This window comes from Corylus avellana, chromosome 3 (assembly GCF_965113065.1).
Source record: "Corylus avellana chromosome 3, dhCorAvel1.hap1.2, whole genome shotgun sequence".
Classification (NCBI taxonomy): Eukaryota; Viridiplantae; Streptophyta; class Magnoliopsida; order Fagales; family Betulaceae; genus Corylus; species Corylus avellana.
In genome coordinates this window covers 12,945,107-12,971,867 of record NC_142492.1, presented here as the reverse complement: position 1 = coordinate 12,971,867, position 26,761 = coordinate 12,945,107, and the positions used below count along the sequence as shown (strand labels likewise).

The window sequence follows — 26,761 nt, the reverse complement described above, 5'->3', positions numbered from 1 at the left end:
ATCTGAATTGCTAATAATTTAGATAGCAATTGTAAGAGAATCTTTATGGAGTTCACCTATCCAAGCAAATTTTGAGCAATCCGTCTTTTACTCAGAAGCGTAGGCTCCATAAAAGCTTTTTTATATTTAATGTCTGAATTACTTAACAATCTCCGCAACAAATTGATAGGCATCCCCGTCCATAAAATATGATCAGTATTCTTTCAACGATGAAACACTACAAAAAAGGGAAATCTTGCTGACACGGGTTTTGCAGCTTTAAAGCTTCGTTAATTTTCTCTGTTTTTAGAATAAAAAGGGTAATATTCGTCTTTTTCGTTCAAATACAAATATACTTGAAATAATTTCTGAGCGAGTAACAATAAGCAAGCGTTTGTAGTCCAACGGTTAGGATAATTGCCTTCCAAGCAATAGACCCGGGTTCGACTCCCGGCAGACGCACTATATTTTGATTGCATGTGTGTTCTGGAATGAATAACAAAAAAAGCACGACTTTGCCCAACTTTTTTCTCATGTAGTATTTTTAAAAAATTTAAAAAAATAATAATAATAAAGAGTAATAAAAATTTCTGAGATATATAATTTTTTTTTTATGATTATTATTATTATTTTTTTTAAAAAAAATGGCCTTTTTCTTGAGAATAATAACAATTTTTTTTAACATCTTATGTGGTCATTTTTGTATTTGGTATTTTTCTTCCAAAAAATGGTCATTTAAAAAAAAAAAATTGTCATTATTATGAAGAAAAATACCATTGTTTTTTTTTTAAAAAAAAAAAAAAACACTAAATAAAAAAATGACCACACATGATGTTATTATATATCACAGAAATTTTTATTTTTTTTTATTTTTTTAAGAAAAAGACCATTTTTTTAAGAAAAATACCAAATTAAAAAAGGACCATAAAGGATGTTATTACTTCAGATTTTTTTTTTTTTTTAAATGATCACATAGGTGAAAAATTTGGCCAAAGTTATGTCTCTAAGTTGTGTATCTATAATTTCTCTAACAAAAATTATTTTCTGACCTCAAAATGTTGTTTAGAAATCCCGATAGCTTGACAAGTTTTTGGTTGCTGCACTTTTTGGAAAACAGATCCAGTGAGATGTGAGAAAAGAGAATCAGATGTAATTTCATAGCATTATATGCTAAACAATTAACAAACAAAGAACAAGTAAAAAAATTCTGAATTAAAGCCTTTACTTTGAGAGAAAGTGAGTAATTTTAGAAGTTTCTCTTATGTGTATCACTCCAAAAATGAAATAGCTTTTAAAATTACCATTTGATTAAAATTTAATAGTGATTAATCACAAGTCTAATGATGATTTTAAGTGCCACATTATTCTTGGAGGGATACAAAAGTGACACAAGATGGACTTGTACCATTACTCCATTAGAGGCACCGAATAATAGAGTAACACGATATATCATCATTTAATCTACATTTTATTCTTAAAAAGTTGATGTGGAGTGATTTCTCATATCATTTTGTGCATGAAAATATACATCATAAGGGTGAGATTCATATTGAATTATTGGTATTAATTTCACATAGTTACTTTTAGATGCCACTCGTTTATGTGGTTTATCTTGTTAGTCAGTTCATGACCACATCATGCTCAATTCACTATGTTACTGTTCTTTGAATTCTTCGCTACGTGAAGGGCACAATAATGTTTTCACGATCTGCATTTTCCTTTTAACTCATCATTAGACTTACACGTGTATTTAAATGCTTATTGGATAAGTGATCTCACTAATAGTCATTCCTCTACGAGTTACTATTTTCTACGGTGTGATTCTCACATCTCTTGGCGTAGTAAAAAATAGTCTGTTGTTGGTCGTTCTACTACTGAAGTTGAGTACAATGCCCTTGTTGACACCATTTTTGAGTTACTTTAGCTACATTGACTCCTATAGTAGAGGATATGACTGGTCCTAACATAAAACTCTGTTTTTTTTTTTTTTTTTTGACATGTCCACACAAAAGGGGAGAGGAGATTCGAACTAGTGACCTCCACTTCATAAAGCGTGGTTCCTAACTGATTGAGCTACCTCTTGAGGACTATAACTCTGTTATATTATGCAACAATTGGAGTGCGATTCATAGTGCGTATAAATTATAATGATGTATTACAACTTTTGACATGTGTTAATATGTGATGTTATCTACAAACAAAAATAATAATAAAAAAATAAAAAAATTAAATTAAATTAAATTAACATTCTCTAAGTACATGTTGACACATGTCAAACATTATAGAAGAGTAGTAAAATAGTTGGAAGGCTAGCATTTTCCTTATTTTAAAATTAAATAATAAAAAGTCGTCATTTAACATTTTTTACTTTATTATTTATTGTATAATATATTTTATCACTTTTAATGATTAAAAAAAAAAAAGAGGTGATAAATAGTAATGATATGTTAAGTATAAAATGAAAAATGTTGATTTGATAAAATTTCTACCATTCAATTTACAAATTGAAAAAATCTCCTCAATATCCTAAAAATTCTACGAGATCTTTATCCTTCAGCACCTATGCACCAAAAGGGGTTGTTGTTCTTTGGCATGCCCTGCTCATGTAACTCATTGCTTTATACCCTCGATCGGGCCTCGCCTTCTAATTATGAATTTAATTTATATATAACATTCCACATATACATTTTCTTTGTAAAGACCAATCAAGTTTTTGAGCATCTCAATATTAACATACATTATTTGAAAACTCAGTAAATTTTTTTTTTAAAAAAAAAAAAAGAAAAAAAAGAAAAGAAAAATTGAATTCCAGCTAAAAAGAAAGATGACGTATTAAATAATAATTCTTAAAAAATTGAATTTTTAAACACGATCAACACTGTATAAGATGGAGAGAATAGCATCTAATAATCATTTTCTCAAAATCAAATTGAACTTGTTACACGTATAATTGTCCGTCCAAGCCCATGGGCCTAGACCGGGATCCTAGAAGTATGGGCATCATCAAAGCCCAAGCCCTAAAGGGGGTAGCACAGTCAAAGTCCAGCGCTGCCTCGGGAAAATATGGTCAGGAGCGCACAACTCTTTGGTGTAGGATTCCGACTTTGCAAAAAGAGGGCCCGGGATAGTCAACAACTGGGCATGTCAGGATGATCGGGTAAGAAAGATACTGCCTGCATCATTCACGGGATACGCAATAACTGCCGATACGGATATTACTTACCTTTAACTGTCACAGGATGAGATCATTGATTTGTGTTGACGTGGGTATTACTTTCGCCCACCAAGTTTAGTGTGAGCCCCACTATTAGGTTTACTTCTCTAACTTTGTCTTAAATTTGTGTAGCCACCGATATATCTCTTTCCTTAGTGGGATTGGTTTTCTCATTATAGTGTAATTTGGTCTACTAATTGATTTTGGAGGACAGCTTTTACTTCTCCTACACACAGAATCTTTTGACCGACTATCCACTCCTTATAAAAGGAGTGTTACATAGCATGAAGAGAGTATGAAGCGAAAGAGAGTTTCAATCATCTCACTTAGTTTTCTCATAGTGTTTGTGTCTTACGACACTTAGAGAAGAAAAAAGTTTTCTTGTCAATCTACTTTGAATGCAGGAATTTATGCCTCTTTGTTATCATCTTGATAAATTTAATAAAATTTTTATGAATTTGAAAAATATTGATATTAAAGTTGATGATGAGGTTCAAGCCCTGATTTTCTTATGTTCACTACCTGAATTCTTTGATAATTTCATTAATTCATTGTTGTACGGTAGAGATACCATATCCTTAGTTGATGTTAAATCTACTTTGAATTCTATAGAGTTGAAGACAAGATTGAATGGGAAAAGTAGTGACAATCAGGCTTAAGGTTTATTTGTTAGGAGTCATTTGAAAAATTCCTCTAATTTTAGAGGTCGATCCAATGTGAGAGACTCAGATAGAAGAGACCAATCGCAGTCCAACTCAAAGAACGGAGTTAAGTGTTATTATTGCAAAAAGTATGGGCATTATAAATTCGAGTGTCCAGAGTCGAGAAATAAAGAGGAAGTTGATAAGGCAAGTTCCTCTTCTATGGCTATTGTTGTCGAAGAAAATTATGAGGATATAGAATTTGCTATTGCAGTTTCCGTTTCTAATTATTGTTTTTACGATAAGTGGGTCTTTGATATTGCATGTACTTTTCATATATTCTCTAAAATAGATTGGTTTACTACCTACGAGTCAATCAATGGTGGTTTAGTCACGATGGGAAACGATGTTGCTTGCAAGATTGTTGGTATTGGTGCAGCTAGAATAAAGATGCATGACGGGGCTGTCAGAACTTTGAAGAATGTTTGACACGTACTAGATTGGAAAAAAAAATTGATTTCTTTGGGCATTTTGGACTCCCTTAGATACAAGCATTCTGGAGGTGGTGGAGTCATCAGGGTTAGTTAAGGCTCATTGGTTGTGATGAAAGGTAACAAAATTGATGGTCTCTACTTTTTTCAGGGTAGTACGGTGACAGATTCAGCTGATGTGTCTTCTCCAAATAATTTCAGACTATCAGTAGTGTTAGCACAACATAGTGAGAAGGAGAAGCCTTTCATGTCGCATGTACCTTACTCTAGTGCTTTTGGGAGCATCATGTATGTTATAGTGCGCATTTGTCCAGATGTTTCACATACAGTCAGTGTTGTTAGTCTTGGTAAGGTTCACTAGCCGGCAATGAAATGGATACTTCATTATCTACGGGGTGCTACAGATGTTGGTTTAGTCTTTAACAAAAACAGTGGTATTGTTTTAGTGTCATTGGGTATATCGATTCAGATTATACTAGTGATCTGGTTGTGACACAAGGAGATATCACATTGGAGAAAATTCCTGTGAGGAAAATCCAGTGGATATGTTGACTAAGCCAGTTTCGGTTCTCAAGTTCAAGAGTTACTTGGACTTAATTGTTGCTTGTAGCTTGTGATTGCCCATGTGGGTGTTGGAGGAGATGTCATAAGGAAATTTGCATTTGGGACTTGATAAAATTCAAGTTAAGGTAGAGATTCATTTTGTTGTAACTTAATGGGTTTCAAGTCAAGGTGGAGATTGTTGACATGGGTATGACTTTCACCCACCAAGTATAGTGTGAGCCCCACTATTAGGTTTACTTCTCTAACTTGGTCTTGAATTTGCCAGTATATCTCTTTCCTTAGTGGGATTGGTTTTCTCATCATACTGCAATTCGGTCTACTAATTGGTTTTGGAGGACAGCTTTTACTTCTCCTACACAGAGAACCTTTTGACCAACTATCAACTCCTTATAAAAGGAGTGTTGCATAGCATGAAGAGACTACCGAGTGAAAGAGAGTTTCAGTCATCTCACTTAGTTTTCTCACAGTGTTTGTGTCTTACGACGCTTAGAGAAGAAGAGAGTTTTCTTGTCAATTTTTCTCTCTTTTGTATTTTTCTCTTTTGTGTGAGAGTGAGATTTGGGTGTATTGGAGCTTTGGGCTTTGAGTGATTATTCTCTCTACTATTTTGTACGCTATCTTTCGTTAGTGAATTTTTTTCAGATCGTCTCCGCTAGTGGATGTAGGCTTGTTAAGCCGAACCATTTAAATCTTGGTGTCTTGTGTGATTGATCTATTTTCTATTCTAATATTTTCTATTTCTTTGGGATCCTGTTATTTAATTTCGTGCACAACAATTTGATTACTCTCCAATCACTCTTGAATCCCGGATCTCTCATCGAGTTACCATTTCGACTCCAAACAACTCGGCCTATAAATGAGCCCATGCATAAAGTGTGAAGGTATGCAATATATTTTGTTCTTATAATTGAGATCAAAAGAAGGAACTAATTTAAGCATCAGAGGAGGATCTACCGAAACGCTCCCATCGAATTCTCTTTAACCCTTATGTGTGTTGCAGATTAGTAAACGAGCGTAGAGGTAGGTCGTGAAGTTGTTCCTGTATTCACCATGGGAAACTGTACCATTGGAACTTATGTTAATCTTTTAATAAGTTACTTAAAATCCTAACCATTATTTCTAAATCAAATATTCAAGTTTTACAACATTATTATTTATCATATAAAAATATTTAATTTTTACTTAATTCATTATTAAGCGCATAACTTCAACCATATTGTTAAAAATAATGGTAATTAATTTAAGAGTTTCATCCTACATACATCAATCTAAAGGATTCTGATGAGCATTCGTCAGACCAAAGCAATGAGATGCCTTGATGACCTTCTCAAGCAAACCTGACTATGAACTCTTTTCCGTACCATCATATTAACACCCTTTGTTTAGGGTCAATAATTTTTAATATAATTAGTGAATTTAATACGAGTTAAATACAAAATTAATAGGTTACAATTAATGGGTTTGACTCATTTAATAAAATAGGTTGGATTAGAATTGATCTATATAGTGTCATACTCATGTGTACAACACGACTTGAAATCAGCATGTGAACACGAATTATCATTTCTACTCTGTCCCATTGAGATCTACTGTAATTAAATTGTTAGAATTTCACACAAATTCAGACAGCTTAAGATGGTATGTTGTAAGATCCACCTGGTTGGACCAATCTAAATTGTTGATGAGTCTATTTGTTCAGAAGTTTCACAAACTATCAAGATTTTTAAAGAATTACCACAACTTTGTAAGATATTTATGGACTGTTTAAGTAGTAAATCTTTGAGGGTGGGATCTCAATCCCCCTATGAAGCCCATTTTAGTCATCTCAAACTTAAAAATCAGCTCCTGGAGTAAAACAAAAAACCACCACTCAAATATCAGACCCGCTTTCCACTCCACCTTCCCCACACACGCACAGACATCGACATTGAGGCGGTCTTCGTAGCTCTTCCACTCTGACTCTGTATTGACCAAAACAACCCCAAATGGGTAACTGCAGTGGCTACCCCGCCGCCCAAACCCAACTACCCCCAGACAGCACCTCCACCACCACCACCACCACCTCCAACACCACCAACGCCACCCGATCAGACGATCCGGCCCATAATGGCATCAAGATCCTCCCCACTACCCCGCCTCAGCTGGGCCGCGTGTTGGGCCGGCCCATCGAGGACGTCCGGTCCACCTACACCTTCGGCCGCGAGCTCGGCCGGGGCCAGTTCGGCGTGACCTACCTGGTTACCAACAAGCACACGCGCGAGCAGTTAGCGTGCAAGTCAATCGCCACTCGCAAGCTCGTCAACCGCGATGACATCGAAGACGTCCGGCGGGAGGTCCAGATCATGCATCACCTCACTGGCCACCGCAACATTGTCGAGCTCAAGGGCGCCTTCGAGGACCGCCACTCCGTCAACCTCGTCATGGAGCTTTGCGCCGGCGGCGAGCTCTTTGACCGGATCATCGCCCGCGGTCACTACTCCGAGCGCGCCGCCGCCATAGTCTGCCGCCAGATCGTCACCGTCGTGCACAACTGCCACTCCATGGGAGTGATGCATCGGGACCTGAAACCGGAGAATTTCTTGCTCCTGAGCAAAGACGAGGATTCGCCGCTCAAGGCCACGGATTTCGGTCTCTCCGTGTTCTTCAAACCAGGTGTGTGTGATTTCGTTTTGTTTTTGCGGTTACGGCGTGTTTGGCTGCTGAAAAAATTCGGGAAAACGGGGAAGAAAATTTGAAGTTTTGAGTGAGAAATTAATAAATAAGGATTAAATAACTTGAATATGGTATTTGGGATGTTTAATTTACTAAGGCTTGTTTGTTCCGACATAAAAATGATTTTCGTCAAATATATTCAGCATTTTTCGATGTTGGTTGCCCTTAGAAAACTTGGTCAACAGCAAAACATTTTAGGTCAACAGTAAAACACCTATTTGTTTTCCGTAATGGTTTACATTTTTTTAAGGTGGAAAACACTTTCCATCCATAACTTCTTTCTTTAAAGACCTCTCCTCCTGGCAAACACCCACTCCATGGCACACGCCAGAAACCACAGCCTCTTCCCCGCATCAACCCCTACTAGAGCCATCCCACCAGCAGAAGATGTTTTCTGGTGCGAACCAAATAACAGTAAACGTTTTTCAAGGTGATAGCCAAATATCAGAAAATATATATTTTTCTTAGAAAATATTGTCAATTGAAAACGTTTTACATCAAAAGAAACGGATCCTAAATTTGTTAATGTTGTGAGTCATTTGCAATAATCGGGTAAAACCAAAAAATTTGAGATCGGCGATGGTTGTGGTGATGAACATGTCCATCAAAATGCATTGTTTTATTCAATAGCCTTATAATGAAGAGTAGGTGAATCCAGGCAAACACAAGCAATGGTAGAATTTTTCGACTTTTTTTTTAGTAGGGTCTTATGGATATTCCAATGGTAGGGGGGAGTTTCACGTGGTCTAATCGTCTTGCATGGTCCAAAATCGATAGATTCTTGCTCTCCACAGAGTGGGAGGAGTATTTTCCAGATGCATCTCAGAGACGGCTTCCTTGGTTACTATCAAATCATTTTTCGTTGTTGTTGGATTGTGGAGTGGGTAGTTGGAGTAGGTCCTTTAAATTTGAAAATATGTGGTTGCAAGTGGAGCGGTTTTTGGAGAAGGTCAAGATGTGGTGGGGATCATATAATTATGAGGGTACTTAGAGTTATGTGTTCGCTCAGAAGTTGAAAGCACTGAAAGTTGATTTGAAAAAATGGACCGAGGAGGTATTTGGGGATGTTAGGAGATGGAGGAGGGTCATTGTGAGCTGGATCCGATTGCTGAGGTGAGATCATTAAAGGATGAAGTTCTTAAGCAAGAAGAGTACTCTAGAAATTTGAAAATGAGCATTTACTTTTAAGAAGTGAGTTGGAGACATAAATCAATGGCCTTGTGGTTGAAAGAGGGAGACAACTATACAAAGTTCTTCCATCGCTTGGCAAACTCGCACATGTGAAATAATTCGGTTGTATGCTTAGTGGTGGATGGGAACATGACTAATGAGCCAGCAGTTATACAGAGCACATTGTAACTTCTATAAAAAGTTGTATTGTGAACATTATAGGTGGTGACCAAAGATGGATGACCAATCTTTTAGCTCCATTGATGATGTGGAGAGAGTTTGGATGGAAAGAGAAATTGAGGAATGTGAAGTGTGGGAGGTGGTGAGGACTTTCAATGGAGATTAGGTGTTAGGACCCGATGGATTTTCTATGGCGTTTTTCCCAAAGTGTTGGGAGGTGTTAAAGGATGACATTATGGTGGTTTTTAAGGAGTTCATAATCGTGGAAAATTTGAGAAGAGTTTTAATGCTATGTTTGGATAGATTGCAAGTTTGGATAGATCATTGCATTTCTACGGTTTGTTTCTCCATTCATGGATCGCTTGTGGGGTATTTTAGTAGCTCTCGAGGACTGTAACAAGAGGAACTTTTGTCTTCTTTATTGTTTGTGGTGGTGATAGAGGCTTTCAGTAGGATGATGTCTGCAACGGTGGAGAGAAGGCTTATGTTTGGGTTTTCTGTGGGTTCGCGAAATCAAGAAGAAATGATAGTATCACATTTGTTATTTGCAGATGACACGTTACTTTTCTGCGACCCTAGTGTAGAATAATTTCGAAATTTGAGATGCTTGTTGCTTTGTTTTGAAGCGGTATCGAGGTTGAAAATAAATTTGTCCAAGTCCGAAATTGTTCCCGTAGGTGAGGTAGGGGATGTGGGAGGATTGTCTAGCATTCTTGGGTGTGGGGTGGCTTCGTTGCTGATAAAGTACTTGGCTTTTCCTTTGGGTGATCAATATAAGGCGTCCACTAAGTAGCATTATTGCGAAGATGGAGAATAGATTGGCGGGTTGGAAGAGGCTGTATTTATCAAAGCGCGGCAGGTTAATGTTGATCAAAAGCACTCTTTCTAATTTACCCACATATTATTTATCATTATTCCTTATTCTAGTGGGAGTGGCTAATTGACAAGAGAAACGTCAGAGAGACTTGTGGGGAGGTATTGGGGATGAGTTCAAGTTTCATCTAGTGAATTGGTCGCATGTATGTGCTCCGAAGAACTTAGCGGGATTAGGTGTGTATAGGAAATGTAATAGGAAGGGGTGGGATGGTTTTGCACATGTTATGAGGTAGGAGCTGGTTCTAAAGTATTGTTTTGGCATGATATGTTGTGTGGGGAACTACCGTTGAAGATCCTTTTTCTAGAGTTGTTCACTATTTGCCCGTGGTAAAGATGCGTGGGTGGAGGAGAATATGCAGTTTCAAAATGGTATTAGTCATTGGAATGTGTTGTTTATTTGCTATGTGCATGATTGAGAAGTGGATTTGGTCTCTTGATTCTTTGAGTTGTTGTACTCCCAAAAAGTTAGGTACGGAGGTGATGATATAATTTGTTGGGTTCCATCGAAAATGAAGACATTTGTAGTGAAGTCTTATTATCAATTGTCTATTCAGGTATAGTGTACTTGCCATTGGAAACGTATTGGAAAGTTAATGCTCCCCCGAGAGTGGCATTCTTTGTGTGGACGGCGGCTCTAGGAACAATATTAATCTTGGACAATTTATGTAAGAGGTATATTATGGTGCTTGAGTGGTATTGTTTGTGTAGGCATTGTGGAGAGTCGATCGACTATTTATTCCTGCATTGTGAGGTTGCTACAGAGACATGGAGTGTGCTTCTTGAGCTTTTTGGTGTTCATTGGATTATGTCTCGCAGGGTGAGAGAATGTTTGGGAAGTTGGCAGGGACAGTTGGGCAACCATCTTGCATTGCACATGTGGCAGATGGTTCCATTGTGTGTGATGTGTATTTGGTGAGAGCGGAATGCTCGAAGTTTTGACGATCGTTAGAATGGCTTGCTCGATTTGAAGAAGTTAGTCCTACAAACGTTGTATTCATGGAGAGTGGCATGGCATACTTCGATTGTTTCTACTTTTCTGTATTTTTAGATTTATATTCTTCTTTCTCTATGGATTAGGGGTTCTCTTGTATATTTCTTGTGTAAATGGGTTGCGCCCCTCTGTGCGTTATTTGAATATATATTATTTATAAAAAAAAAATAAAAATTTGTGATTAGAACTTGATGCCGATCATTAATGATGAGATCAATGTTGATTTTTATTACCATGTAATCCCAGATGTATGATAATTATATAGCAGTCTACTAAATAGCATTACTCTTTTAAATCCTAAAGATTTGGTCGGCTTTGTCGGTATGTGTGAAATCCCATATTGGTTGTCTAATATGTAAGATAGAGCTATATATATGACAATAAGGAGTTTCAATTGTAAGTTCGACCAGTCTTTTTAGGATATATGTGTAGATGTGGTTAGTGTTTCCTTGATTGTGACATCCACAAGACCAAATGTAGCTATTTTAGTGGTTAATTACTATTGGGGGAATCAATCTCAAAGACTTTCGGCCAATTAGCCTTTGTGGGAGGTATCTACAAAATCATAGCCAAGGTTTTAGCAAATAGATTGAAGGTAGTTCTGGATAAGATTATTTCTCAGTCCCAAAGTGCTTTAATCAAGGGTAGGCAGATCCTAGATCCTATCTTGATTTCTAGTGAATGCCTTGATGGTCGGTTCAGATCTGGGGAGCCAAGGGTTATTTGCAAAAGAATTTGGAAAAAGCTTATGATCATGGGAATTGGGATTTCTTGTTATATATGCTTAAGAGGTGTGGTTTTGGTGGGATTTGGTGCTCTTGGATAGAACATTGCATTTCTTTGGTGCGGTTCTTGATTTTGATCAATAGTTCTCCTAATGGCTTTTTAGCAGTTCCAGGGGTTTGAGACAAGGGGACCCCCACTTTCCTCTGCTGTTTGTTTTTGTGATGGAAGCTTTAAGTAGGATGATTTTGGCGGCAGTTAATAGGGGGCTAATAGAAGGTTTCCAGGTCAGTAATATTACACTCTCTCATCTTTTGTTTGTGGATGATACCTTGATTTTTTGCAATGCTATGCCCACCTAGCTACATTATTTGCGGAGTTTATTTTTGTTGTTTGAAGTTGCTTCTGGTTTGAAGGTTAACTTGGCCAAGTCGGTGTTAATTCTAGTGGGGAATGTGGAGCAAGTGGACAGGTTAGCCAGTATTCTAGGGTGTGGGGTTGCTTCTTTGCCAGTAAAGTACCTTGGTCTGCCGCTGGGGGCCTCTTGTAAGGCTAAGCATATTTGGGATGGAGTTATCGAGAAGATAGAATGTCGGTTGGCCGGTTGGAAAATGTTGTATTTGTCGAAGGGTGGAAGAGTCACGCTTATCAAGAGCACTCTCGCCAACTTGCCTACTTACTATTTGTCTCTTTTCCCTATTCCGGTTAGTGTTGTTAAGCGGATTGAGAAGCTGCAGCAGGATTTTTTATGGGGTGGTCTAGGCGAAGAGAGGTGGTCGAAGGTTTGCACTCCGATTAAGAAGGGCGGTTTGGGTATTAGAAACTTAATGGTATTCAACCGCGCCCTGTTAGGGAAATGGTTGTGGCGCTATGGAACAGAGAGAGATACTTGGTGGAGGGTTGTGGTGGATGCGAAATTTGGAAGTTTTTTGGGGAGGGTGGTGCTCTTTGGAGCCGGGTGGATCTCTTGGGGTGGGGTTATGGAAGAACATTAGGAAAGGGTGAGACACTTTCAAAGGATTTACACGGATTGAGGTAGGGGATGGGACTAGGGTTTGTTTCTGGCATGATTTGTGGTGTGGTGATACGGCTCTCAAGATAGCTTTTCCAGGCTTATTCAGTATCGCTTGTGCAAAAAACGCCTCAGTTGCGGCTCATTTGGAGGTGCTGGGTGGCTCTAACTAGTGGAATGTTAGTTTTTCTAGAGAGGCTCATGATTGGGAGGTGGATGTATTGGCCTCTTTTTTTTTTTTTTTTTTTTTTTTTTTTTTTTTTTTTTTTCAGGTGCTACATTTTGCTCGAGTGAGTCGAGGGTGTGAAGATAGGTTGTGGTGGAATTCTTCCAAAAGAGGCCGTTTCAAGGTCAAGATCTTCTACGCTTCCTTGGCATGTACTGAAGGGAGGAGATTTCCTTGGAAGAGTGTGTGGCGGACACAAGCTCCTCCGAGGGCGAGTTTCTTTGTGTGGTCGGCGGCTTTGGGCAAAATTCTAACCTTAGATAACTTTAGGAAGCGACATGTGATTGTGACGAACAGATGTTGTATGTGCAAGAGGAGTGAGGAGACGGTAGATCATCTTCTCCTTCATTGCGAGGTTGCTTATGTTTTGTGGAGTGCCCTTTTTGGTCGGTTTGGTTTGTCTTGGGTGATGCCGAGATGGGTCTCGGATTTACTCGCCTGTTGGTGGTCTTCAGGGAGGAGGGGGAGTGCCACGGTTTGTAAGATGATGCCTACTTGCTTTTTTTGGTGTTTATGGAAGGAAAGAAATAATAGGTGTTTTGAAAATTTGGAGGGGACATTGGAAGATATCTTAGCCTCTTGCTTTCATTCTTTGTATCTCTGGACCGTTGCGCATGTCTTTTTGGTGTTGATTAGTTATGATGATTTTTTAATTCGCTTTTCCCCTTCTAATTAGGTGATCCTATTGTATACTTCCAGTGTACTTTGGGGCGCCTTTAAGCTTTTAATAAAACAAATATTATTTATCAAAAAAAAAAATTACTATTGGAGGAAAATACACTTTAACCTCCCAAACTATCACTCATTTTGCAATTATGCCTCTAAACTTTAAAAAGTAACATTGAGGCCCCACATACTACCATTGCGTGTCAAATTAGACATTTTTACTTTTTTCTCCCTAAAATACCCTTGAAGTTATTAATAAATAAAAAATAAAAAAATATATAAAAATAATGATTTGAATTTTTTTTAAGGGGGCTAATCTGAAAAGGGTGTTTTTTTTTTTTTTTTTTTTTAAAATGATTATTTTAAAATAAATTTAAGGGCATTTTGGGGAGTAAAATATAGAAGTATCTAATTTGACATGCCATGATAGTATGGGAGGCCTTAGCGTCACTTTTTAAAATTTAAAGGTGTAAATGCAAAATGGGTAATAGTTCAGGGGGCTAAAGTATATTTTTCCCATTACTTTTTGAATTCAATATTGAGTGTCATTTTTTTGAATTATGTGAAGTCTGGACATCAATGTAATTTTATTTTTGTGCTTATTTGGAGGGTTAATGTGTGTATGAATGCAGGAGATGTATTTAAAGATCTTGTTGGAAGTGCATATTATGTAGCTCCTGAGGTGCTGCGCCGAAATTATGGAGCTGAAGCAGATATTTGGAGTGCTGGGGTGATACTTTTCATTCTACTTAGTGGGGTACCACCCTTCTGGGGAGGTATGTCTGTTATCCCTAAATGAGTAAGAAAAGCCTGAAACAAGATGTTTTTTATGCTCCCAAGTTTTTTGTTCCATTGGTGGAGTTCATCATTGGCGAACTAATTGGTAATGAGTGATAAGTCAATATTCAGCGCAGGTGGTTGTGGATTCATCCATTATGACAGATTTCAGATTTATTATCCATTTTAGGATTTCAGTTTGTAAACAGTGCAAAGGTGGCTTAGCTGTGGATCCTCGCTTCTGTTTCATATGCAGAGAATGAACAGGGTATTTTTGATGCTATTCTTCGAGGGCATATTGATTTTGCATCTGATCCTTGGCCTTCCATATCTAGTAGCGCCAAAGACCTTGTGAAGAGGATGCTACGAGCTGATCCTAAAGAACGTCTGTCAGCAGCTCAAGTCCTTGGTAAGTTTCAGTTATGAAAAGAGTGTCTAGACATGAACTAGGGTTGAGGAAGCCAATTTAATTTATCATGTCTTCTCAAATTCTAAGGCTACATGAAGGTTTATTTAACCAACAAGAAAAGTGGAGACACGAGTAAAAAAGGAAAAAAAAAAAAAAAAAAAAACAAAACAAAAGAAAAAGATTCATTCATTCTTCTGTCCTGGCTTCTCCCTCCATATCCCTTACTTACAGATAAGCTATGAGTTTCTTGGCATTCTATGATTAGACAGGGTTCTCAATCACTGAAAATGCAATGCAGGTCATCCATGGATGAAAGAAGATGGGGATGCATCTGATAAGCCTCTTGATATTGCTGTTTTAACCAGAATGAAACAATTTAGGGCAATGAACAAGCTCAAAAAAGTTGCTCTAAAGGTGAGAACATCTCTTATGATCATCATAGTCATCAGTAGCTTCTTTTTTATTAAAAAAAAAAGACTAGCAACTTCATCAATAAGATGACTAAACATAAAGAGGAACAAGATATTTTGTATTTTAAAGACAAATTCAGAGTATACAAAAGAAGGCTTTTATAAGACCATCCCCAATGATAAATCCAGTTTTTCTTGGAACCCTAGCAAGCCAATAAGATTTATGAAGAAGAAGAATGCCCGAGGGCATGCGCATCTAGTTCCTGCCAATCAGAGTGGAAGAGTTCCACTTAAGACGGAAAAAAAAAAAAGATAAATAAGAAAAGAAGATATCATCATCCAGTCTTTCATTATGTCACAATTTCTCTCTTTTCTTCAGGTAATTGCAGAAAATCTTTCTGAAGAAGAAATCATGGGCTTGAAGGAGATGTTCAAATCTATGGATACAGATAACAGTGGAACAATCACTTTTGAAGAGTTGAAAGCTGGTCTTCCAAAACTGGGTACTAAGCTTTCTGAGTCTGAAGTGAAGCAGTTGATGGAAGCGGTAATATAGTCTTCTTTATTTTCTGCTCTGCCTGAGCTTAATGGTGCTTTTAAATTATTTACCCTTGTTCATTTAGAATTTTATGATAAGTCAATCAAGCTTATTAGAAGTACAAAGGGGCACAATCCAAGTACAGCGGGGGAGTACACAAGAGAAACACCCACTTAGGGAGATTGTCATCCTCTTAGAGCCTTGGCCATTATCATTTAAGATGAAGTCTAAACTTTTCAACTTTTGGGCCACTGTTGTGGATAATATTCTTGACTCCTAGCAGCTGATCTTTGCACAAAACTGGAAGCCATAGATTAAGAACTGACTTATGAATTCATAACATGGAGAAGTATATTTTGTTGAATGAAGTCGTTATGCAATGCAACTCATTCTCCTTTAAGTTCATTTCTTGATGACCATTGATACAGAGCACGGTTAACAATGCCTTAACCAAATATTTGGGCCTGCGACTGTATTCATTTTTGCAATCCACTGTATATGTCTTGTCAAATCCCAGGTTATTTATACTTATCAAAAAAAAAAAAAAAAAAAATCCCAGGTTATTTATGTTTTTCTTCTAGCTTGGACTTGGATGATTGGATCCATATCCATATCTCATTACTCCTGTCTTGTGGCACCTTCAAGATGAAATGAATCACTTTACCAATTTTAGTTAGTTTTTTTTTTTTTTTTGACTAAAATCATTAAAGCTGACTTTATTGTTTCCCATTAGTGCTCTGCCTAGCTTTCACAAATGAAACATATTTCCTGGTGTGTCTTTACCTTGGAAACTCATCCATCATTGCTTCCTAATTTTAATTAAAAAAAAAATTGAGTTCATTTTAGGGGCATAATTCTTGATTCACCAGCATGTGGGATCATAAAATACTGCTGAAGATATTTCATGTATCCCACAATTGTAACCATTCATGGACACCTATAAACAAGAAATGAAAACAGCTGTTAATTTATGTTCTATTTTCAGAGTTGTTTTATACCTCTTTTGTCTGCCTTAATATCAAATGCATGTGCAAATCTCATCATTTTGATGATTAGTTTCTGGTTCTACAGATATAATCATAAGCTTTTGCTTTTCCAGGCTGATGTGGATGGAAATGGGACTATTGATTACATCGAGTTTATAACAGCTACCATGCACATGAATAGAGTGGATAGAGAGGACAACCTATACAAAGCATTCGTCTATTTTGACAAGGACAAAAGCGGGTAATTAGCCTTTATCTTTTTCTTTTATTAATATTGTACTGATCACAGTTTTTCATTTCATAGATATTTTATCTTTGGTTATGTTTCTTGCTTCTCATTTTAGGTACATTACAATGGAAGAATTAGAGCATGCCCTTAAGGAGTATAATATGGGAGACCAAAAAACAATTAGGGAGATCATTGCAGAAGTTGACACAGACAATGTATGTTTCTTCCTCCGTTCTTGTGTCTTTTTCCAAATACACTTTCTTTGTCTATCATTATCCTGAAAGAGGCAAAAAATACACCCTTTGACTCCTGATTTATTTTGACATATATATAGTCATGGTTGATTTTAGTTCAGAAAGCACATGATTTATTATGTTAATGATTATTATTTTCAAAAGTAACGCATCAATAGGAGATTTAAAAATTTTAAAGCACAAGAAGATTAAATTCTGTGACTCCAGACCTGTTCCATTTCATAACAGCACACCATCATTTCTCAAGACACCTCTTTCTAGATTTTATATTCTGTCCCAACAAAATGTAGATGTCCATGTCTATATTTCTTGATCTGATAGAACCAACTCATGAAGCCTATCTTCAACTCTCAAAACCAAAGTAAACAAGCACGCCAGCCCTGGGGAACAAACACAGGAGGAGAAGATGTTGACACGCATCAGTCGGAGAGAGAGAGAGAGAGAGAGAGAGAGAGATGATTTTTAGTATGTGATTAATTTTAGTTTATTAGATCAGTTGTCAAGGGCCCGATTTTTCGCACCTCAAACCAGCTTGCGATGGCCTTAGACAAAGCACCAAGCAGTGCCTAAGCAGCCCTCAACCCCCCAAGCAAAGCACACAACAGTGCCTAGGAAGCTTTCTTCACCATCCGAGGTTAGGGAAATCACCAGTCACCACACAGCACAAGCACAACAACACAGCCAGCTATTTTAGGGGAGCAACAGCTCCCAACCTTTATACTCACTAAGTTGGTGTTTGGTAAATGGGTTGACCTAGACACTGTAGTTGATGTAGATTGATGTGAAAAAAAGTAAGAATATTTGGTATAAAAAAGTGAAAAAGTGGTATGGAAAAGTGAAAAAGTTTTGTTTTGTAGTGATTTTTTTATTTGAATAATAATAAAAAGTGAAAAAGTTAGAATGTTTTGATATTGATGTGATATTAAAAGTGAAAAAGTTAGAATTTTTTGATGTTGATTTTTTTGGAAAATGGTGATGAATAGTAACGAGGGAAACTCCAACTCATTTACCAAACAAACCCTAAACGAATGTACAAAGGAATGACTAGGGTCCTTACAACACAATGGAGCCTTTAGTCTCAACACACTCAGCCACCAAGGTTTTACAAGAGATACATGAATGACCCAGGCCACCAAGGCTTTACAAGGAAACACTCCCCAAACAAGTCACTCATAGCACTCTCTCACGGCGTCTAGCCCTCTTCCAGCACACTTTGGCTTCCAGCAGCACTCAAGCTTTCTCTAGCTTCTCAGCCAACCTTCAGCATCCAGCAACTGAATCACAGCAGGAATTTTTAAGCCCCAACAGGGTCTCCAGCTCCTGGCAGTGGGCTGCCACCTGGCACATGCCCATTGGCTTCAATCAGGCAACCAACATGGCATGCTGACACCCCACAGCCTGCTTTGTACCATGCCAGCCACGTGTCGCAAGCCCGAGAGGACATTTGAATTCACCCAATAGCATGCCCTAGCTCCACTGCAGCACTTCAGCATCAAGCAAGCAGCCATGCCACGTGTAGCATGCTCCCAGGGCAGTTTGAATCCCTCCAACAACTTGCCTGTGTCCACTGCAGCAAAGGCAGCTCCTTGCATGCCCTCCTGCAACTTGCACAACAACCCACACAAGGCAGCAACAGCTTCACCAATGCTCATCCAGCCCACTGCCATATGTCAACCCCTTGCAGGCATGTCACAGCAACCCTTTGCCCACTGCAGCATGTGAGCATCAGGCAGACACTCTACAGCTATGCTCCACTCCCTGCTTGGGCAACAGCTTCGCACCGTTGACATTGTTCACTGCAGCATGCCATCCACATGCAGGCCACTTGGGCAACGCTCATGGCAGGCTCACTGCCTCACTCCCCGTCATCACTCAGAGACATCAAAGGCGCCATGTGGCCCCTCTTAGCAGAGCATCAAGCAACAAGGGTCAAGTCAGCCAAATAACCAAGGCCTGGGTCACGCCCTAGCCCACACTCGAGCCAAACTGCCAAACCAACAAGTCATGCGCCCCAGCAGCTTATGGGCCACAGCAGCAAAGGTGATGCAGCGTGACTTCGTGAGATGCAAGAATAATAGCAAGAAGAAGGGATAAATACTCCTAAGATCTTGATACTATCAAAGAATCTAAGAAATCTTCTCTAAACGCTAGACACTTTCTAGGGTTTGGAGGAAAATAATAAAGAAACTCAACTTTGAGTAATCTTATTGATAGAAACTGAATAATAATCAAAAGCTACGTTCTAGGGTCTATAAAACATGTATTTATTGGCCCCCGAACCCTAAACCTAATAGTACTACAAAATATAGTCGGATTTGTAATTCTACGAGACCCGTCCAGGCCAGACATACCCTTGTCCGGACGGGCACTAAATAAAAGTGTGTAAATTGAACATAGAGGCGTGTCTGAATGGCCAGAAGCCATGTCCGGACGGGCTTTCTAGAGACCACTTTCGACACCATGTCCAGACATGTTAGATTTGTGTTCAGACACAAATTCCAGAAACTTCAATTTAGGCCCATGTCTGTTTTGACCTAGTAAACATTGGAATTAGCTGAACCTCGTGAAACATGACTTTGTAGATATTTGAATTAGCTTTCCTACGCCACCAAGCTCGTTCCAATCCGATATTAGAAACTCGAGTTATGATCTTTTTAATAAAGCTGGTAGAGTATTCGTTCTGCCCTACATCATTCTCCCCAGGTTGGAGAGAGTTCGCCTTCGAATTCACACCCTCATCATTAACGTTCGTAGGGGGTAATTTCCACCCTACATCATTTTCCCTCTGTTGGAGAGAATTTGTCCTCGAATTCGAATGGGTCTTTCCACAATCCTTCAGGTGTCCTGTCAACTCGTTCCATTCCCTTTTTCTCAAAATCATAACAAGGCAACACCCCACAATACATGTTATGCCCCTAATCATCGGGAGACTGTGATGATTATCTTGAATGTCCCGCACATCACCTTGCCAAACGTCAAGGACTCAGGCTTGTCGTGCTCTTCTTGTACCTTGTCTTTCCCATATGCCATGAAAATCTTCAAAGAATTGGCAACGACCACGCCACCTTTTGATAGAACATTCTCTTCTGCCATACAGATCTCATCACAAATTTGGTTAGAAGAATTTGACAAAATAGCATCTACCCTGATGAAATCAACATAGTCAATTGGCGCAACACTCAAATCAAATATTTTATCCTCGGGGCTCTTATCAAGCACATGGTGTGTAAAACTCTCATTAGCAAAATTGTCAATAGTATCCGAGAGATTTACCTTTTCTAATGACTCTTCGTCGGGATAGGTGTCCCAATCGACGACAGAGTCCTCTTCATGGTCATGGGACAAAGAACCTCTCACTAGATATTCGTTGCTGATCATAGGTTGGTGGAGAATCCAAATCTACGAATCCTTGTGACGGATCTTCAACATCTTCATGCTCAACGCATTCATGAACATTTCCATGTTTGAACTCCTCATCAATGAACTTGGATTCCTAGAACTCTTCATCAACAAATTCACCTTCTCCACATAATATGGATTTGGTAGATGGATTTGAGGATCATGAATAACGGTCAAGTTGGCCTGTTGCGGACTCCCCGTATCAAACCATGCCTTTCTCCGTTGAGATCGCACCCCACTAAAGGTAACCATGTCATCCTCATCCACAAAACGTGGAGTTGGTTGATGACGACGAACGTTAGGACCACCCATGTTGGTCAATTGGTTAGTGAGGGTCTCCATCTGTCCACTCATGGCCTCCAACTACTCCTCCATACTTTTTCAACGAATTGCCGATTGATTCTTAATCTCCGCCGCCTCTCTAGGCACCTTTTTGTCAGACTTTTCTATTTTTTCTTTAACAAGAAACTCTTCGGGTTGCAAGCAACCTTGGAATTCCGGGGTGTCGAGTTTGACGCCTACTTCCCATGAAATAGAATGAGCTTGTGTTGTAGGAAATTTCCTCCGCACTCCGCTCCCCGAAAAAGGATTGACAGGTTCACTCTCAATGATAAATTCGCTTTTTGCCTCCGCGTACCGCGGTCTTGGTTGACGACGATGACTGTTCGGACTACCCATGTCGGTAAAGTGATCGGTTGGGACCTCGTATTGGGTTCGCATCCGCTCCCTCTTCTGTACGGTTATTCCACCAAATCTTTTCATGTGCTGCAAACAAATCGTCGGTTGATCCTTACGTGCTATCTTTATGCGCATGTACACTTTGTTCATGTCTGCACAACGGTTGCCCTTCCCCATTCATGGAAAGTAACTTCGGCTCTAATACCAACTAATGCAGCATGACTTCATGAGATGCAAGAATATCAACAGGAAGGGATAAATACTCCTAAGATCTTGATACTATCAAAGAATCTAAGAAATCTTCTCTAAACGCTAGATACTCTCTAGGGTTTGAAGGAAAATAATGAAGAAACTCAACTCTGACTAATCTTATTGATAGAAACTAAATAATAATCAAAAGCTAGGTTCTAGGGTCTATAAAACATGTATTTATAGGCCTTCAAACCCTGAACCTAATAGTACTACGAAATATAGTTGGATTTGTAATTCTACGAGATCCGTCCAGATTGGACATACCTTGTTCGGACGGGCACTAAATAAAAGTGCATGAATTTAACATAGAGGCGTGTTTGGATGGCCAGAAGCCAGGTTCGGACGGGCTTTCCAAAGACTTCACTTTCGACACCATGTCCGGAAGTGTTGGATCCTTGGCCGGACACAAATTCCGGAAACTTCAATTTAGGCCCATGTCCGTTTTGACCTAGTAAACGTTGGAATTAGTTGAACCTCGTGAAACATGACTTTGTAGATATTTGAATTAGCTTTCCAACACCACCAATCTCGCTCCAATCCAATGTCTGAAACTCAAGTTATGATCTTTCTAATAAAGCTAGTCGAGTATCCGTTCCGCCCTACATCAAAAGGCCATGCACCTTGATAGTACATGGCCACCACCTAATCCTTCAAGCAACATTGAGCCTTTCTCCAAGCAACATCACTGAGCCTTTGTCAACCAAGGTTGCGTTGCTCCCATCCAACCCAACCATCCAGCAAGGGCCATGCCACCCCTATGAACCCAACAACTTCCATCTTGAACCCATGGCATGCCTCCCTCTAGCCATGGCATGCCTCCCTCTAGCCATGGCATGGTGGATAGCATTAAAGAAGATCCTTACTATGGATATGACTGGTGCTGCATGTGCAAAAGGAATGGAGGTCCGTAGATCATATTTTTTCTCCATTGTGAGGTTACTTAAGCCCTATGAAATGCTATCTTTAGTCATTTTGGGCTGTCTTGGGTTATGTCTAGACGAGTAGTAGACTTGTTTACTTGTTGGAGGAGACAGTATTGGTAGCACTCAGAGTGTTATTGTATGAAAGATTGTACCTTGCCTTTTGTGGTGTCTTTGGAGGAAAATAAATGATAGATGTTTCGAGCATTGCAGGAGGATGGTGGTAAAGCTTAAATCTTTTTTTTTTTTTTAATATTCTTTATTTTTAGACGGCTCCGTTTGACTCTCCTTATGTGCTTGGTTTCTATGATTTTTTGTTCTTTCTTTATTCTTCTTAGTTAGGTATTTTTCTTGCATACTTCATGTGTACTTGAGTTGTGCTTTTCACTTTTAATGATATATTGATTACTTGAGAGAAAAAAAATTCTTGAACTAATAGTTCACAACTCCCAAATTCTTTTGCAGGATGGAAGAATTAATTATGATGAATTTGTAACCATGATGAAGAAGGGCAATCCAGACTTGGTCATAAACAGACGGCGAAAATGAGCTCAACACGAAAAGCATGTTTTGCTGGGCTACCACTCTTGGCTTGACTGGTATGTTAATTTATGTGGGTTGTGTTATGATTCCGGATCAGATGTTCCATCTCATTGTAGCGAGATCAATTCGCAAGACAATCCTTGCAGTCTGAAATTGTTTGTGGATTGTTCATGGCTGCTCTTTACTGGAAGAAACAGGCTAGATTGCCATCGGCATTGGATAATTTCACTGATACAGCTAGATTTCTTCGGTTAGATGCTTTAATGTGTCGGTAAAATACGAACTCCGGTACTCATTGCCGACGAGGAAAAAGACATGAAGAGAGAAAGAATACTTGTGCTTTTCAATGATTGTTTCTGAAGGTTTGACCACGATTTATTTAACAACTAAATTGGTTATTAATCTCAAGTCCTCCAATGTAGAAGCAATAGAAACCTAGAATGCGATTATTTGGTTTTGGCATCTCTATTATTTTTGGTTTTTTGGGTTTTTTGTGATGCGGTGTGCGATTCCTAGAACATGATTGATGCATTTTATATGAGCATATACACTTTGCAGATCAGTTCTCAATAGCTCTTGCTATACAAAATAGTGTATTTATTTAGTAAAGCGCCCTTCAAATAGAGGGCCTCTTGGAAGTACTTGCCAAAAATAAGGAACAAAAAAAGAAGAAAAAAAAAAGAAAAAAGAAAAAGAAAAAAAAGAAACCAAGAGGTAATTGGTAGTAAGAAGGGCTCTGGGTGAACCATCATTCAATCATGTTTATGAGGGAACATGGTAGAGAATTCCTACCTCGGTGAGGTTCTCTTTTGTAGGGAGGAGGGATGCTTTTTTTTATATTTTTTTTTGTAAGTAATGTTGTATATATCAAAAAAAAAAAAAAAAAAAGTGCAAAGCGCCTCTAAGTACACAAGAAAGTATACATAGGTAGCCCAACACAAGCTCGAAAACACAACCCAAGATGACCCAACCCAAAAAAAAGTCGCAGCCAAATAGAAAACCCTAAAAGAGAACCCAAAACAAAAGCCCACAATAACCCAGCATCAGCCCTAAAAAATTCAACCCCTACTGCACCTCAGGATGAAAAGAGAAATCATTTGCAGTCCCAAAACAACCCCGTCGGCGTTGGTATTTCTCCGAAGAAAGTCTCTGACCTCTAGCCTCAAAATTGATGGAAAATTCCAAATTTTTGAGCTCCCTCTTTCCCTTAACCTTTATGGGCTTTCGCTCCGCTTCAACCTTCGAAAAAAGATTCAAAAGCATTTTCTCGTCACCTCTCCATGAGTGGGTGCAAATATTGCATTATATTTGTAGATGATTTTTCCAGGTATCCTTTGCAGAATAAATCTGATGTCTATAATTGCTTTGTTAATTTTAAGGTACTTGTGGAAAATCAATTTTCTTGCAAAATTCACCAACTACAAACTGATGGAGGAGGCGAATACAATTCCCTTCTATTCCAATCCCTTTTATCTCAAAATGGTATTGTCCATAGAAAGTCCTGCCCACACATTTCGCGGCAAAATGGCTTAGCTGAAAGAAAGCTTCGCCACATCTTAGAAACCGGACTAACCTTATTAGCTTACACGATTGTCAAACAAATACTGGGTAGATGCTTTCCTCACTTCATTTTATATAATCAATAGACTTCCTACTCCTATTCTTGAGAATGCTTGTCCATTTGAAAAACTTTTTCTTAAAGCTCCTGATTACACAACCCTTCGTGTTTTTAGTTGCAAATGTTTTCCTCTTCTTCGACCCTATACTGCTAATAGCTAGAATACCGATCTAAAGTTTGTGTTTTCATAGGCTATAGCTATGCTGGTTATAGGTGCCTTGATCTTGCTACTAATTGGGTTCATCTCTCCGGACATGTTTTTGATGAAACATCTTTTCTTGCAAAGGATCATGCTACACTATGCTTGCCTTCTAAGATCAATGCTACATCTGATCAACCCTTGATGCCCCCTGTAAGTTTTTCTTTCCCTAATTTTCATTCTAATCATAATTCTATTTCTCCATCACATTTTCCTGCTGCATCACCCACTCTTACTGCTGTTGTACCTTCATCCCCACAGAACCTTCATACTCCTAACATGTTGTCTCAATTATCTACTTAAATTAGTAGGCAAATAATTGGATATTTTACTCGCAAGTGCACGAAGTCAACACAATAGTATAGTGTGTAAATACGGGGTCATTCCCATGAGGATTACTGAATTTTGTCTAAAATAAATTTTCAAAGTAAAATAAAACAAAAGATTGAATTTGAGTTGATAATGATAAAAAGGTAGAGCTTTGATATCCACCACTAATTATATTTAGATAATATGTCAATATGCCAATGTTTTGATCATGTTATGCATATTTAATGTTTATCAACCTAAGGGCATGGGTGTATACTCCTTAAGCTATAGATTTCTCTAAGTAACGAGTTAAACATGAGTGTATACTCTTAACTCTTTTCTTTTCTAAAGGATTTAGTATGGGTATATACTAAGTTGTTCTTTAGGAAATCATATATTATATGAAAATTGACAAACACATGAGGCCTAGGGTATGGGTGTATACTCCCGGTTCCCCATGTTAATTAACCCAAGAACCCGATGTGGATTACTTTTGTTACTTATGTTAAACCCAGGACTCTGTCATCCAAATTGATTTAACTAATAAGTCCAGACTACATGCACATGTTAATCAGGTACACACATATGATGAATTCATGAAAACAGGAATTAATCAATTTAGATATCACAACAAGATCATCACAAGGGCGCCAATATTGAATATCAACTAAACATAATTGGGGCTTTAATCTAGCCCTATTAAATAAATTAGTTACACATAATAAAAATAAAAATAAAACTAATTAAAAGAGAAAAAGGAAAGAAATAACTGAAAGGTAGCCTCCAATTCTCCCCCCTAAAGTTGTGTCTCTTTTAGCTTGATTATTCTCAAGGTTTAGAGGTCTATTTATAGGGCTTTAGAAGTCCTTGTTATACTAGTAAACCTAAAAAATTCGTAGAGCTTTAGTCCTATTACAAATGGGACTTGGAAAACCCTAATATGGAAGGAAAGAAAGTCTGTCCGCAGCTTCTAGAATTCTCCAGCGCACAGGTGCGATCGATCGCAACCCGTGTGCGATCGATCACAGTGCGATCGATCACAAGTCAACTGTGATCGATCACATTACCAGAAACTCCAACTTTTCCAATTTTCTCTTTTTGAGCCCAAATCTTCCAGATTTACTTCATTTTTTTTTTTTTTTTTCCAAAAGCCTACAAAAGCATGAAAAACACATAAAGGAACTAAAATAACATAAATTAACTAAACCTAAAGGATTAAAACATGTAAATTAAGGGCTAAAAATATGAATATTTTAGCACTTAACATAACATCACTCACTACCTTGCCTCTCCTTTATCTTTGGTTCCTGCCTCACCAAGCCCAAGTCCCTCCACCTCTTCCCTTATACCTTCTTCTAGTGCTTCTCCATCTGAACCATCTCCTGTACCTGCCATGCCTCCACCTCATTCCATGACCACCAAACTTCGAATTGGCTCCTAAGATCCAAGTCCTTTCCAGATTCTTAACTCTACTACACCTCTCGACATCCACCTACCCCTACAGCCCTCCACATTGCTCTAACTGAATTTGAACCCTCCTGCTTCAGCAAGGCAATTATTAATTCAAGGTGGCGGGAGGCTATGGCTCAGGAGTTTTCTGCCCTTATTTCTAATGGTACTTGGACACTCAGTCAACGCCATTCTCAACAACATGTTATCAAAAATAGGTGGGTTTACAAGATTAAGCAGCGGCCAGATGGTTCTATAGATCGCTTTAAAGCTAGACTCGTTGCAAAGGGGTATGAGCAGCAAAGTGGTGTGGATTATACTGAGACTTTTAGTCCAGTCATTAAAC

The 26,761-nt window shown here is 38.4% G+C and overlaps 1 protein-coding gene and 1 non-coding gene across 2 annotated transcripts; both read left to right on the top strand.

Moving 5' to 3' along the window:
• Window positions 1-369: 369 nt before the first annotated feature.
• On the top strand, window positions 370-441 carry TRNAG-UCC (transfer RNA glycine (anticodon UCC)). The gene has a single exon. It is a non-coding gene; the product is annotated as a tRNA-Gly (tRNA).
• Window positions 442-6,767: 6,326 nt separating this feature from the next.
• On the top strand, window positions 6,768-23,297 carry CDPK6 (calcium-dependent protein kinase 6). The gene is made up of 8 exons (XM_059586458.2): window positions 6,768-7,541; window positions 14,078-14,221; window positions 14,479-14,631; window positions 14,930-15,045; window positions 15,421-15,588; window positions 16,679-16,806; window positions 16,910-17,009; window positions 22,763-23,297. Exons 1-8 carry the CDS (start codon window positions 6,875-6,877, stop codon window positions 22,844-22,846), a joined length of 1,560 nt encoding a protein of 519 aa, XP_059442441.2. The 5' UTR covers window positions 6,768-6,874; the 3' UTR covers window positions 22,847-23,297.
• The last annotated feature ends 3,464 nt before the right edge of the window (window positions 23,298-26,761 follow it).